Source organism: Oncorhynchus tshawytscha, linkage group LG25 (assembly GCF_018296145.1).
Source record: "Oncorhynchus tshawytscha isolate Ot180627B linkage group LG25, Otsh_v2.0, whole genome shotgun sequence".
In the NCBI taxonomy this organism is placed as follows: domain Eukaryota; kingdom Metazoa; phylum Chordata; class Actinopteri; order Salmoniformes; family Salmonidae; genus Oncorhynchus; species Oncorhynchus tshawytscha.
Window position 1 is genome coordinate 38,587,144 of NC_056453.1, and position 16,621 is coordinate 38,603,764.

General features: G+C 45.1%; 1 protein-coding gene across 1 annotated transcript in view; it reads left to right on the forward strand.

The window, feature by feature from the left end:
* LOC112235941 (brain-specific angiogenesis inhibitor 1-associated protein 2) overlaps window positions 1-10,211 on the forward strand; it is a 116,085-nt gene extending 105,874 nt beyond the window's left edge. Inside the window, exons 15-16 of the mRNA XM_024404491.2 lie at window positions 8,257-8,311; window positions 8,730-10,211. Coding sequence (XP_024260259.1) covers window positions 8,257-8,293 — 37 coding nt within the window. The 3' untranslated portion in view covers window positions 8,294-8,311; window positions 8,730-10,211. The remainder of the gene's footprint in view (window positions 1-8,256; window positions 8,312-8,729) is intronic.
* Window positions 10,212-16,621: the final 6,410 nt, after the last annotated feature.

A 16,621-nucleotide genomic window follows, 5' to 3' on the forward strand; every position in this document is an offset into this window, starting at 1 on the left:
GACACTGGGATTTTTTTGTCCAATCTTCAAGGAAAAACTGCTCCTTCAAGTTGGATGGGTTCTGCTGGTGTAAAGCAATATTTAAGTCAGACCAAAAAAATTGGATTGAAGTCTGGTCTTTGGCCATTCCAAGACATTTAAATGTTTTCCCTTAAACCACTCGAGTGTTGCTTTAGCAGTATGCTTAGGGTCAATGTCCTGCTGTAAGGTGAACCTCCATCCCAGTCTCAAATCTCTGGAAGACTGAAACAGGTTTCCCTCAAGAATTTCCCTGTATTTAGCGCCATCCATCATTCCTTCAATTCTGACCAGTTTCCCAGTCCCTGCAGATGGAAAAACATCCCCCCAACATGATTTTGGGATGAGGTTCTCGGGGTGATGAGAAGTGTTGGGTTTGCGCCAGACATAGCATTTTCCTTGATGGCGAAAAAGCTATATTTTAGTCTCATCTGACCAGAGTACCTTCTTCCATATGTTTGGGGAGAATCCCACATGCCTTTTGGCGAACACCAAATGTTGTTTGCTTATTGTTTTCTTTAAGCAATGGCTTTTTTCCTGGCCACTCTTCCGTAAAGCCCAGCTCTTTGGAGTGTATGGCTTAAAGAGGTCCTATGGACATATACTCCAATCTCCGCTGTGGAGCTTTGCAGCTCCTTCAGGGTTATCTTTGGTCTCTGTGTTGCCTCTCTGATTAATGCCCTCCTTGCCTGATCTGTGAGTTTTGGTGGGTGGCCCTCTCTTGGCAGGTTTATTGTGATGCCATATTTTATAAGAATGGATTTAATGTTGCCCCTTGGGATGTTCAAAATGTCTGATATATTTTTATAACCCAACCCTGATCTGTACTTCTCCACAACTTTGTTCCTGATCTGTTTGGAGAGCTCCTTGGTCTTCATAGTGCCGCTTGCTTGGTTGTGCCACTTGCTTAGTAGTGTTGCAGACTCTAGGGCCTTTCAGAACAGGTGTATATATACTGGGATTATGTGACTGATCATGTGACACTTACATTGCACACAGGTGGACTTTATTTAACTAATTGCGTGACTTCTGACGGTAATTGGTTGCACCAGATCTTATTTAGGGGCTTCATACATCTTTTCCTTTTTTTTCCCGATTTAAAAAATAAATAAATTAAAAAATTAAAAAATTTACTTCACCAATTTGGACTATTTTGTGTTATGTCCATTACATGAAATTCAAATAGAAGTCCATTTAAATGACACATTGTAATGTAACCAAATATGAAAAAACAAAACAAAGGGGATACTTTTGCAAGGCATTGTGCATACATACCTGCATGCATACATACAGTGCCTTCGGAGAGTATTTAGATCCATTGACATTTCCACATTTTGTGACGTTACAAAATCAGGTTTTTCTAGTAATAATTAATGTAAAAAAATAAATATTACATTTTACGTAAGTATCTTGGCCCTTTACTCAGTACTTTGTTGATGCACCTTTGGCAGTGAGTACAGCATCGAGTCTTCTTGGCGCCACAAGGCACACCTGTATTTAGGGACTTTCTCCCATTCTTCTCTGCAGATCCTCTCAACCTCTGTCAGGTTGAATGGGGAGCGTCGATACACAGCTATTTTCAGGTATTTCCAAAGATGTTCGATCGGGTTCAAATCCGGGCTCAGGCTGGGTCACTAAAGGATGTTTAGAGACATTTCCCGAAGCCACTCTTGCGTTGTCTCTAGAGCAGGTTTTCATCAAAGATCTCTCTGTACTTTGCTCCGTTCATCTTTCCTTCAATACTGACTAGTCTTCCAGTCCCTAAAAACATCCCCACAGTATGTTGCTGCCACCACCATGCTTCACCGTAGGGATGGTGCTAGGTTTCCTCCAGACATGACGCTTGCCATTTAGGCCAAAGAGTTCAATCTTGGTTTCATCAGACCAGAGAATCTTGTTTCTCATAGTCAGAGTCCTTTAAGTGCCCTTTGGCAAACTCGAAGCGGGCTGTCATGCCTTTTACTGAGGTGTGGCTTCTAAAAATCGGGTTTTGCTTTGACATCATGGGGCATTGTGATGTCATTATGGGGTATTGTGTGTAGATTTTTTTAGGAAAAACATTAATTTAATTAATTGTAGAACAAGGCTGTAACGTAACAAAATGTGGAAAAAGTCAAGGGGTATGAATACTTTCAGAATGCACTGTATTATATATATATATATGATTCTTCTATTTGTCATTTTGTTTTTGCAACAATGCAAATGTTTTGTTGTAAAGATCAATCTGAGTGATGTACAGAGAATTATTGCTGTGCATGATTTGGGGGGGGATACCAAAACAGCTGTTGTTGAAAAATGACCTCGAATGTACGTGGACTTTCTACTATAGAAGAAAAGCGGAATAAATATTTCTTCAGTTCAGAGCTCTGTTGTATTTGTCATGATATGTTGTGTGGTCCTCTCACGAATCGGGAAGGCAGTTTATCAGGCTACAGATGAAATAAATTGTGATTTAATGGGTTGGTGAAAGGGCACGGTGATGAGCTACATGCTACTTTCCAATAAATAGCGATGGTCCTATGCTGGTGAAATGATGATCGATGCTTGGCTGCCATTTTGAATAATTAAAATAATCTCTCATCCATAATAATCTCATAATGTAGGCTAGCCAGCACTGTCTCAGTATGTCATCACACACAGACTAGTCGGTTTGATAGAAATGCATTGGTGATGGGAAAATGTTCATGTTTTTATGAGGATTTTAAAAATATTCACATGAAAAGCTGTCGCCAATTGGATAGAAACCTAGCTATAGGCTCATTAAATTACTCTATTGCAATAAAGTAGTTATAGATACTTGGGGATCACAAAAGTGTTGGTGTATGAAACAACTAATTATAAATGGGTCTAAACCTTCACTTAAATGCTCAAAAAAATCTTATCTACTATTGTCACGATAAATTACTTTGTGTTCCCACTCCCATCTTTAGTAGAAGTAGTGCTAGTTAAAAGTAGTCACCCACCCTAAGCCTCCCCTCTTACAAGTAGTCACCCACCCTAAGCCTCCCCTCTTACAAGTAGTCACCCACCCTAAGCCTCCCCTCTTACAAGTAGTCACCCACCCTAAGCCTCCCTCTTACAAGTAGTCACCCACCCTAAGCCTCCCCTCTTACAAGTAGCCTCCCACCCTAAGCCTCCCCTCTTACAAGTAGTCACCCACCCTAAGCCTCCCCTCTTACAAGTAGTCACCCACCCTCAGCCTCCCCTCTACAAGTAGCCTCCCACCCTAAGCCTCCCTCTTACAAGTAGTCTCCCACCCTAAGCCTCCCCTCTTACAAGTAGCCTCCCACCCTAAGCCTCCCCTCTTACAAGTAGTCACCCACCCTCAGCCTCCCCTCTTACAAGTAGCCTCCCACCCTAAGCCTCCCCTCTTACAAGTAGTCTCCCACCCTAAGCCTCCCCTCTTACAAGTAGCCTCCCACCCTAAGCCTCCCCTCTTACAAGTAGTCACCCACCCTCAGCCTCCCCTCTTACAAGTAGCCTCCCACCCTAAGCCTCCCCTCTTACAAGTAGCCTCCCACCCTAAGCCTCCCACCCTAAGCCTCCCCTCTTACAAGTAGCCACCCACCCTAAGCCTCCCCTCTTACAAGTAGTCACCCACCCTCAGCCTCCCCTCTTACAAGTAGCCTCCCACCCTAAGCCTCCCCTCTTACAAGTAGCCTCCCACCCTAAGCCTCCCACCCTAAGCCTCCCCTCTTACAAGTAGCCACCCACCCTAAGCCTCCCCTCTTACAAGTAGCCTCCCACCCTAAGCCTCCCCTCTTACAAGTAGCCTCCCACCCTAAGCCTCCCCTCTTACAAGTAGCCTCCCACCCTAAGCCTCCCACCCTAAGCCTCCTCTGTACTACCTATCATACATGCAGTGCCTCCACTTTGCATATTTGGTGTTACTTCCTGGATGGTGGTCTGGACACTGCATGTCTCTATGGAGTCTAGTACAGCACAGTAGGTCCCATTTTATTTAAATAGTCTGCTATACACTGACTGTACAAAATATTAGGAACATGACATGAATCCAGGTGAAGGCTGTTAAACCCAATTCAATCAGTTTAGATGAAGGGGAGGAGACAGGTTAAAGAAGGATTTTTAAGTCTTGAGACATGGATTGTGTATGTCTGCCATTGAGGGTGAATGGGCAAGACAAAAAAATGTAAGTGCCTTTGAACGTGCTATGGTAGTAGGTACCAGGTACACCGGTTTGAGTGTGGTAAGAACTGCAATGCTGCTGGGTTTTTCAAGCTCAACAGTTTCTGTGTGTATCAATAATGGTCCACCACACAAAGGACATCCAGCCAACTTGACACAACTGTGGGAAGCATTGGATTTAACATGGGCCAGCATTCCTGTGGACGCTTTAAATATATTTTTGTCCATGCCTGACGAATTGAGGCTGTTCTGAGTGCAACACAATATTAGGAAGGTGTTCCTAATGTTTTGTACACTCACTGTAGATAGTCCCTTATAGATGGTCTCTAGATGCTTACATTTTCAACAAACTGTCAACCACATCTGGAGTTATAGATCTGGGGAAAGGTACCAAAACATTTTTGCTGCATTGCTGGTCTCCAAGAACACAGTGGCCTCCATCTTTCTTAAATGGAAGAAGTTTAGAACCACCAAGACTCTTCCTAGAGCTGTCCGCCCGGCCAAACTGAGCAATCGGGGGAGAAGGACCTTGGTCAGTGAGGTGACCAAGAACCCGATGGTCACTACAGAGATCCAGAGTTCCTCTGTGGAGATGGGAGAACCTTTCAGAAGGACAACCATCTCTGCAGCACTCCACCATTCAAGCCTTTATGGTATGGAAGACACTCCTCAGTAAAAGGCACATGAAAGCCTGCCTGGAATTTGCCAAAAGACACCTAAAGACTCTCAGACCATGAGAAATGCGATTCTCTGGTCTGATGAAACCAAGATTGAAACCTTTGGCCTGAATGTCAAGTGTCACGTCTGCAAGAAACCTGGCACCATCCCTACAGTGAAGCATGGGGGTTGCAGCAACATGCTGTGGGGATGTTTTTCAGCGGCAGGGACTGGGAAACTAGTCCGGGTTGAGGCAAAGATGAATAGAGCAAAGTACAGCGATCCTTATTGAAAACGTGCACTAGAGCGCTCAGGACCTCAGACTGGGGTGAAGGTTGACCTTCCAACAGGACAACGACCCTAAGCACACAGCCAAGACAGTGCAAGAGTGAACACATGCCAAACCTTTTCAGACTCCCGTGGGGGAAGAGGCGCCGTAGTGCCCTCTTCACAACTATGTGGGTGTCTGTGGAACGTGTTAATTTCTTAGTGATGTGGACGACGGAAAACGTAAAAGCTCTCAACCTGCTCCATGTGAATGGGAGCGTGCTCAGTCCTCCATTTCCTGTAGTTTATGATCAGCTCCTTTTTTCTTGATGATGTTGAGGGAGAGGTTATTGTCCTGGCACCACACTGCCAGGTGTCCTATAGGCTGTCTCATCGTCATTGTCAGTGATCTGTCCTATCACCGGCGTGTCATTGGCAAACATAATGATGGTGTTGGCGTCATGCATCTCTGTTGATTTGTAGCGGCTTGTTAGGGTTTGGGTTGCAGCTAGAGATGGGGTCTGGGTTGTGGCTAGAGATGGGGTCTGGGTTGTGGCTAGAGATGGGGTCTGGGTTGTGGCTAGAGATGGGGTTTGGGTTGCGGCTAGAGATGGGGTTTGGGTTGCGGCTAGAGATGGGGTCTGGGTTGCGGCTAGAGATGGGGTCTGGGTTGCGGCTAGAGATGGGGTTTGGGTTGCGGCTAGAGATGGGGTCTGGGTTGCGGCTAGAGATGGGGTCTGGGTTGCGGCTAGAGATGGGGTCTGGGTTGCGGCTAGAGATGGGGTCTGGGTTGCGGCTAGAGATGGGGTCTGGGTTGCGGCTAGAGATGGGGTTTGGGTTGCGGCTAGAGATGGGGTTTGGGTTGCGGCTAGAGATGGGGTTTGGGTTGCGGCTAGAGATGGGGTTTGGGTTGCGGCTAGAGATGGGGTTTGGGTTGCGGCTAGAGATGGGGTTTGGGTTGCGGCTAGAGATGGGGTTTGGGTTGCGGCTAGAGATGGGGTCTGGGTTGCGGCTAGAGATGGGGTCTGGGTTGTGGCTAGAGATGGGGTTTGGGTTGCGGCTAGAGATGGGGTCTGGGTTGCGGCTAGAGATGGGGTCTGGGTTGTGGCTAGAGATGGGGTTTGGGTTGCGGCTAGAGATGGGGTTTGGGTTGCGGCTAGAGATGGGGTCTGGGTTGCGGCTAGAGATGGGGTCTGGGTTGCGGCTAGAGATGGGGTCTGGGTTGCGGCTAGAGATGGGGTCTGGTTTGCGGCTAGAGATGGGGTCTGGGTTGCGGCTAGAGATGGGGTCTGGGTTGCGGCTGGAGATGGGGTCTGGGTTGCGGCTGGAGATGGGGTTTGGGTTGCGGCTAGAGATGGGGTTTGGGTTGCGGATAGAGATGGGGTCTGGGTTGCGGCTAGAGATGGGGTCTGGGTTGCGGCTAGAGATGGAACGAATTGCAAAAATCGCTGAAGTTGGAGACTTTTATCTCCCTCACCAACTTCAAACATCAGCTATCTGAGCAGCTAACTGATCGCTGCAGCTGTACATAGTCTATTGGTAAATAGCCCACCCATTTTCACCTACCTCATCCCCATACTGTTTTTATTTATTTACTTTTCTGCTCTTTTGCACACCAATATCTCTACCTGTACATGACCATCTGATCATTTATCACTCCAGTGTTAATCTGCAAAATTGTAACTATTCGTCTACCTCCTCATGTCTTTTGCACACATTGTATATAGACTCACCCTTTGTTTTCTACTGTGTTATTGACTTGTTAATTGTTTATTCCATGTGTAACTCTGTGTTGTCTGCTCACACTGCTATGCTTTATCTTGGCCAGGTCGCAGTTGTAAATGAGAACTTGTTCTCAACTAGCCTACCTGGTTAAATAAAGGTGAAATAAAAAAATAAAATAAAAAAATGGGGTTTGGGTTGCGGCTAGAGATGGGGTCTGGGTTGCGGCTAGAGATGGGGTCTGGGTTGCGGCTAGAGATGGGGTCTGGGTTGCGGCTAGAGATGGGGTTTGGGTTGCGGCTAGAGATGGGGTCTGGGTTGCGGCTAGAGATGGGGTCTGGGTTGCGGCTAGAGATGGGGTCTGGGTTGTGGCTGGAGCTAGGATTAGGGTTAGGGTTAGCTTTGAGGCTATAGGATTCGGGTTGAACCGGGATGTGGACATGAAGTTAGGGTTGTTGAATGAATACAACTGTAGGCTACAGTACAGTAGTTATACTGATCCACCACCATACCGCTGTAGGCTACAGTACAGTAGTTATACTGATCCACCACCATACCGCTGTAGGCTACAGTACAGTAGTTATACTGATCCACCACCATACCGCTGTAGGCTACAGTACAGTAGTTATACTGATCCACCACCATACCGCTGTAGGCTACAGTATAATGTTATACGGCTTCTCTCCTGATCCACCACCGTACCCCAGCCAGCCAGCTAGTTCTTCTTACTGCTCACAAACAGGTACTTCTCCCAACTGCATGTAAACCTGACCTGTGAGCCCTGCCCTGCAACAGGTGTTGTAGTGCCGTTTAGCTGGTGTCTGTCTGTACAGTACTCTGTGTTTCGGTGTGATTTGTGTAATGTTTGTTTGAATGTGTCATATGCCTGTTTGTGTGATTGTGTAATGTTTGTGTGATTGTGTAATGTTTGTGTGAATGTGTCATATGCCTGTTTGTGTGATTGTGTAATGTTTGTGTGATTGTGTCATGTTTGTGTGAATGTGTCATGTGCCTGTTTTGTTGCACTTACTTGCCTCTTTTTTTAGTTTTTGCGTGTGACTTTTTTTTTTAATGTTGGTTCTTTTGTTTTGTTGTACTGAACAAATTGCATTCTGGGGAGTAACAGAGAATGACATAATGACCTAAGATTAACTTTAGTATTACTAACATTGGTTGGAGTTTTTTTTTTTTATACTTAAAACTAACCCTACATGGGACAATATTGTTTTGAATATGCTTTACTGTCTATAGCAGATTCATTGGTTATATGTAGAGAATGTGTTTAACCAAATGTCAATGTGTAGTGTGATAAATATTTCTGTTTGAGTACTGTGGCGATGGTTAGTTTACTAAGAAGTGACACATTACAATGTTAAGTGACATTATTTATCTATTCTTTGAGATGGATGTGAATGTTCACACCATAGGACTCTGTTTACCTTTCAGTGGGAGGCTTTTGAGTGAACAGTTTGCCCGCTTTTGAGACTGCAGGACCCCCCTCGTAAGTGACAAGATGAGGCACCTGTTGCCATTCAGCCAACCAACCCTATCACGCATTCTTTCACTGGCTTCCTCTCAAGTCAACTCTGTCTTTCTTACTTTCACATCAACTGTCATTGGCTAGTCTGGTTTCACGAGGGTCCATAGCCTGGGTCTGAAATGGTACCCTGTAAATACCTGTATGAATGTTCTGAACAGGTGAACCAAATCTTCATTCTCTGTCGATTTTATGTTGTAGCACGACTGCTTGCCTTGTTCACACATCAGTCTCATTTCACTCTTAACCCATCTTCAATCAGAGGCATCTCCAAACTTACTCTCTTGCTGCAGTAAAAGTGATGATTCTCTACTCTGTAATCCTGGATGTTAATAACTGTTGGTCCCCCACTTCCTGTCTTTCATCTCTCCTGTCCCTACAGTGTCCCCCCCGCCAAAGGAGAAACCAGCCCAGTCCACTGAGGACCAACCCAGGCCTCTCATCTCTGACCATGACCAATCTCCTCCTCCAATCCTCTATTAGCTCCATGCTCTACTTCCTGTTATCCTTGGTTCTGATTGGTTGCTGTGAGGCACAGATATATTTAGCCAGCCAATTGGAAGAGAAGAACCCTGATTCTGCTGTAAAAATCTAAGCACACACAGTATTGATCTTAAGTACTGTAGACGATGTATTGCCTTTGACATTTAGTTTTAGCAGGACCTATGATTACTGAACATACCTGTCATACCTGTCTAACTGAACTATCCATAGCATTCAAGCCCAACTAGCCTTGGACTGTATCTTCAATACAATTAAAGCATTTGAAAACTGTTATATACTGTATGCAGGAAATTGTAGCTTAATCTGTTATTTGTTACGAATAATGATTTATGCATACATTAAGTTTAAGAAGATGTCGTTGTTTGATCTATATTAATTTGGGGGTCTAGTTCTATGATCTGGTCATACAGTATGCTACTTATTGCCATTTGGGATTTGTAAGATTTGTTGGGAATATCTTTAGTTTGTCTGAGTAATACATTTGTCACAAAGTAAAGTATTTTCTAAATTTCAAAGGGCCTATATTACGGAGAATAAACAGAACACTGGACAGGGTGGCTGTGTTGTAAAAACGTTCTACTGGAGTCTGGGCTCTACTGGAGTCTGGGTTCTACTGGAGTCTGGGTTCTACTGGAGTCTGGGTTCTACTGGAGTCTGGGCTCTACTGGGACTCCAATCTTCTACTGGAGTCTGGGTTCTACTGGAGTCTGGGTTCTACTGGGACTCCAACCTTCTACTGGAGTCTGGGCTCTACTGGAGTCTGGGTTCTACTGGAGTCTGGGTTCTACTGGAGTCTGGGTTCTACTGGAGTCTGGGTCTGGAGTCTGGGCTCTACTGGAACTCCAACCTTCTACTGGAGTCTGGGTTCTACTGGAGTCTGGGTTCTACTGGGACTCCAACCTTCTACTGGAGTCTGGGCTCTACTGGAGTCTGGGTCTTAGAACAGAGAGAGAAAGAATACTATACACATTACACGAAGTTATAGCATTCCATATAGATTATATTCTGTGTTATTTTCATATAGTAAATGACAGCAGAACAATAGGATTAAGAATTCATACATACAAACAATATATTAACTGTTAATTAACATGAATCCTATTGTTCTTCTGCCATGCCATTACTACATGAAACAAAGGATTTGTACCTTTAAAATAGATATTCCTGTTGTATTTTGTACCCGTTTCTATATGTATGTAGTTCTCATCCAGTTTCATTTGTCTGTAAGTCAATGGATAGAAAGACCCACTGAATTTACTGTATGAAATACAGGGAAAATAACACATTGCAGAGGATATTCCATATAATACCAGAGTGTTGATACTGTGCAAGAAGAAATAATAATAACCTCATTCCTTTTGGTGCGTTTGTGTGTGGTGTGTGTGTGTGTGCGTGCGTTTGTGTGTGCGTGTGGTGTGCGTGTGCGTTTGTGTGTGCGTTTGTGTGTGCGTGTGTGTGTGTGTGTGTGCGTGTGCGTTTGTGTGTGCGTGTGTGTGTGCGTGTGCGTTTGTGTGTGCGTGTGCGTTTGTGTGTGCGTGTGTGTGTGTGTGTGTGTGTGTGTGTGTGTGTTTGTGTGTGTGTGTGTGTGTGTTTGTGTGTGTGTGTGTGTGTGCGTGTGTGTGTGTGTGTGTGTGTGTGTGTGGTGTGTGTGTGTGTGTGTGTGTGTGTGTGTGTGTGTGTGTGTGTGTGTGTGTGTGTGTGTGTGTGTGTGTGTGTGTGTGTGTGTGTGTGTGTGTGTGTGTGTGTGTGTGTGTGTGTGTGTGTAAAACACTTTATTTATATTTCATAACGTACAGAAAAAGTAGAGTCCTGTTTGTTTAAATCACGACCAGGGTGTGTGTGTGTGTGTGTGTGTGTGTGTGTGTAAAACACTTTATTTATATTTCATAACGTACAGAAAGTGTGGGGTGCACATCTTACTGACAGTAGTCCTGTTTGTTTAAATCACGACCAGGGTGCATCCCCAAACTGTCCTGTTTGTTTAAATCACGACCAGGGCACATCTTACTGACAGTGTCCTGTTTGTCACGACCAGGGCACATCTTACTGACAGCATCCCCATACTAGTCCTGTGTGCATCCCCATACTAGTCCTGTTTGTTTAAATCACGACCAGGGCACATCTTACTGACAGTACTAGTGTGTTTAAATCACGACCAGGGTGACAGTGTGTGTCACGACCAGGGTGACAGTGTCCTGTTTGTTTAAATGACCAGGGCACATCTTACTGACAGCATCCCCATACTAGTCCTGTTTGTTTAAATGTGACCAGGGCACATCTTGTGACAGCATCCCCATACTAGTCCTGTTTGTTTAAATGTGGGCACATCTTACTGACAGCATGTACTAGTCCTGTTTGTTTGTGACCAGGGGTGTGACAGCATCCCCATACTAGTCCTGTTTGTTTAAATCACGACCAGGGCACATCTTGTGACAGTAGTCCTGTTTGTTTAAATCACGACCAGGGTGTGACAGCATCCCCATACTAGTCCTGTTTGTTTAAATGACCAGGGTGACAGCATGTGTACTAGTCCTGTTTGTTTAAATCACGACCAGGGCACATGTGTGACAGCATCCCCATACTAGTCCTGTTTGTGACCAGGGTGACAGCATCCCCATACTAGTCCTGTGTTTACCAAGAAATACGAGACACACATTGATGTGTAAAACACTTTATTTATATTTCATAACGTACAGAAAGTAGAGTGGGGTGGGGCACATCTGACAGCATCCCCATACTAGTCCTGTTTGTTTAAATCACGACCAGGGCACATCTTACTGACATCATCCCCATACTAGTCCTGTTTGTTTAAATCACGACCAGGGCACATCTTACTGACAGCATCCCCATACTAGTCCTGTTTGTTTAAATCACGACCAGGGCACATCTTACTGACAGCATCCCCATACTAGTCCTGTTTGTTTAAATCACGACCAGGGCACATCTTACTGACAGCATCCCTAAACTAGTCCTGTTTGTTTAAATCACGACCAGGACACCTCTTACTGACAGCATCCCTAAACTAGTCCTGTTTGTTTAAATCACGACCAGGGCACATCTTACTGACATCATCCCTAAACTAGTCCTGCTCGTTTAAATCACGACCAGGACACATCTTACTGACATCATCCCTAAACTAGTCCAGCTCGTTTAAATCACGACCAGGGCACATCTTACTGACAGCATCCCTAAACTAGTCCTGCTCGTTCAAATCACGACCAGGACACATCTTACTGACATCATCCCTAAACTAGTCCAGCTCGTTTAAATCACGACAAGGGCACATCTTACTGACAGCATCCCTAAACTAGTCCTGGTACCCAGGCTGTAGTCTCACCACTAGTGGGTTAAAACAATCTAGATCAAATATCCTATGTTCCTATTTGCCCCCCAGACTTCACTGAATACTTCTCTTTGGCAACAATAAAACATAAATACATGTACTTTTAACTCACTTCCAGGTAATTTCTTGATATTCTTAAATGTAATTTTTCTTTTTTGAGATACAAAAATAGTCCATACAGACAGCGCTCTAGATGGGTCTATGGATGCTAAACTATTACAGAATAGTAAATCCCTAGAAAGGCTAACAAACACTAAACAGAACACACTTACTGCATGGAGACCAGAGTCGATCTTTAAAACATAGAAATAGAATCTATGTCATTCCATATCTATGTTTTGAACTAAATTGACAACCTGGTTCTTTGAGGCTAAAGACTAGTGATATTAGCCTGGTCCCAGATCAGTTTGTACTGTCTTGCCTACCTACAGTATGGTCATTGGAGTAGGCAAGAGGGTACAAACAGACCTGAGACCATAATACAGTGATTGGCTTATCAGGCTGGTATAGCAGGCTGATTGGACTGTATGAGTTCTTTGTTACAACCACATCCATCCCTTTTCATTTCTATAGCAAACACATTTTCACATACACAGCAGAGTCAAAAAGTCCATGAATTCAAAATGTATTTTCCATTCTTAAAATCGTGAAAATACAATACACTGACTAATCCATGTGACATCACCGACCCCATTGACCACAAAGCTGATCACAATACGTTAAGACCAAACCAGTTCTCAGTTCTGTAGTCTTCCAACAGTTATTTGATTATTTCATCTTCAACATGTTACCGAAGCCACTTGAAAATCATTTGTTTGTTCTTCCATTCTTTAAGTTCCATTTTAAAGTTTCATATTTCTTAAAATTGAATATTTCATCAAAGGTTTCCTATATATATATATATATATATATATATATATATATATATATATATATATATATATATATATATATTTTAAAAAATGATATGCTACTGTATCTATGGTATTAGTAAGCTTGTTGTACTTGTACTGCAGTTCCATTTTCAGAATCAGAATCAAAAAGGTACAAGATCTTTGATCGTATCACAAAGGATGTTCACCTCAAGAGTAGTAGACATATTACACAGTATGTGGTGCAGTGAAGCTCAACTCTGAGGGTAAGGACAGGTAGCTACCCTCATCTGGGGAGAAGACCGAAACCATCATAAGTTGTGTTTATCCACCACTATCTGCATGCATAGCACATGAATTTCAAGTCCTAAAAAAGGGAGTACAGCATTTATTCAAAGTCTTCAATGATATTCCCTCAAAACTGACTTGGTGGATTCACACAAGTTTAGTTTAGGTCCAGGGATGTCTGTAAAAGAAACTAAACAGAGAAGGACATAGCTGAATATGTCCGATATTAACTCTCATTGGCGTTGCAAAGCGTTCTGCAACTGTTTGTCAGTGTGCACGAATGATAACGCCCCAGGCCTTCAGTGGGAGGGGAATAGTGACCCATACTGACAGATGGAGGGTAACAGTGACCCATACTGACAGATGGAGGGGAATAGTGACCCATACTGACAGATGGAGGGGAATAGTGACCCATACTGACAGATGGAGGGGAACAGTGACCCATACTGACAGATGGAGGGGAACAGTGACCCATACTGACAGATGGAGGGGAACAGTGACCCATACTGACAGATGGAGGGGAATAGTGACCCATACTGACAGATGGAGGGGAATAGTGACCCATACTGACAGATGGAGGGGAATAGTGACCCATACTGACAGATGGAGGGGAACAGTGACCCATACTGACAGATGGAGGGGAATAGTGACCCATACTGACAGATGGAGGGGAATAGTGACCCATACTGACAGATGGAGGGGAATAGTGACCCATACTGACAGATGGAGGGGAATAGTGACCCATACTGACAGATGGAGGGGAATAGTGACCCATACTGACAGATGGAGGGGAATAGTGACCCATACTGACAGATGGAGGGAATAGTGACCCATACTAACAGATGGAGGGGAACAGTGACCCATACTGACAGATGGAGGGGAATAGTGACCCATACTGACAGATGGAGGGGAACAGTGACCCATACTGACAGATGGAGGGGAACAGTGACCCATACTGACAGATGGGGGGAATAGTGACCCATACTGACAGATGGAGGGGAATAGTGACTCATACTGACAGATGGAGGGGAATAGTGACCCATACTGACAGATGGAGGGGGAACAGTGACCCATACTGACAGATGGAGGGGAACAGTGACCCATACTGACAGATGGAGGGGAGTACTGACAGATGGAGGGTAACAGTGACCCATACTGACAGATGGAGGGGAATAGTGACCCATACTGACAGATGGAGGGGAATAGTGACCCATACTGACAGATGGAGGGGAATAGTGACCCATACTGACAGATGGAGGGGAACAGTGACCCATACTGACAGATGGAGGGGAATAGTGACCCATACTGACAGATGGAGGGGAACAGTGACCCATACTGACAGATGGAGGGGAACAGTGACCCATACTGACAGATGGAGGGGAACAGTGACCCATACTGACAGATGGAGGGGAAAACTGACTCATACTGACAGATGGAGGGGAATAGTGACCCATACTGACAGATGGAGGGGAACAGTGACCCATACGGACATATGGAGGGGAATAGTGACCCATACTGACATATGGAGGCGAACAGTGACCCATACTGACAGATGGAGGGGAACAGTGACCCATACTGACAGATGGAGGGGAACAGTGACCCATACTGACAGATGGAGGGGAATAGTGACCCATACTGACAGATGGAGGGGAACAGTGACCCATACTGACAGATGGAGGGGAACAGTGACCCATACTGACAGATGGAGGGGAATAGTGACTCATACTGAAAGATGGAGGGGAGTACTGACAGATGGAGGGTAACAGTGACCCATACTGACAGATGGAGGGGAATAGTGACCCATACTGACAGATGGAGGGGAACAGTGACCCATACTGACAGATGGAGGGGAATAGTGACCCATACTGACAGATGGAGGGGAATAGTGACCCATACTGACAGATGGAGGGGAACAGTGACCCACACTGACAGATGGAGGGGAACAGTGACCCACACTGACAGATGGAGGTGAATAGTGACCCACACTGACAGATGGAGGGGAATAGTGACCCATACTGACAGATGGAGGGGAATAATGACCCATACTGACAGATGGAGGGGAATAGTGACCCATACTGACAGATGGAGGGGAATAGTGACCCATACTGACAGATGGAGGGGAACAGTGACCCATACTGACATATGGAGGGGAATAGTGACCCATACTGACAGATGGAGGGGAACAGTGACCCATACTGACAGATGGAGGGGAACAGTGACCCATACTGACAGATGGAGGGGAACAGTGACCCATACTGACAGATGGAGGGGAATAGTGACCCATACTGACAGATGGAGGGGAACAGTGACCCATATACTGACAGATGGAGGGGAACAGTGACCCATACTGACAGATGGAGGGGAATAGTGACTCATACTGAAAGATGGAGGGAGTACTGACAGATGGAGGGGAACAGTGACCCATACTGACAGATGGAGGGGAATAGTGACCCATACTGACAGATGGAGGGGAACAGTGACCCATACTGACAGATGGAGGGGAATAGTGACCCATACTGACAGATGGGGGGAATAGTGACCCATACTGAAAGATGGAGGGGAATAGTGACCCATACTGACAGATGGAGGGGAATAGTGACCCATACTGACAGATGGAGGGGAATAGTGACCCATACTGACAGATGGGGGAATAGTGACTCATACTGAAAGATGGAGGGGAATAGTGACTCATACTGAAAGATGGAGGGGAGTACTAACAGATGGAGGGTAACAGTGACCCATACTGACAGATCGAGGGGAACAGTGACCCATACTGACAGATGGTGTGGAACAGTGACCCATACTGACAGATGGAGGGGAATAGTGACCCATACTGACAGATGGAGGGGAATAGTGACCCATACTGACAGATGGAGGGGAATAGTGACCCATACTGACCGATGGAGGGGAACAGTGACCCATACTGACAGATGGAGGGGAACAGTGACCCATACTGACAGATGGAGGGGAATAGTGACCCATACTGACAGATGGAGGGGAATAGTGACCCATACTGACAGATGGAGGGGAATAGTGAACCATACTGACAGATGGAGGGGAACAGTGACCCATACTGACAGATGGAGGGGAATAGTGACTCATACTGAAAGATGGAGGGGAGTACTGACAGATGGAGGGTAACAGTGACCCATACTGACAGATGGAGGGGAATAGTGACCCATACTGACAGATGGAGGGGAACAGTGACCCATACTGACAGATGGAGGGGAATAGTGACCCATACTGACAGATGGAGGGGAATAGTGA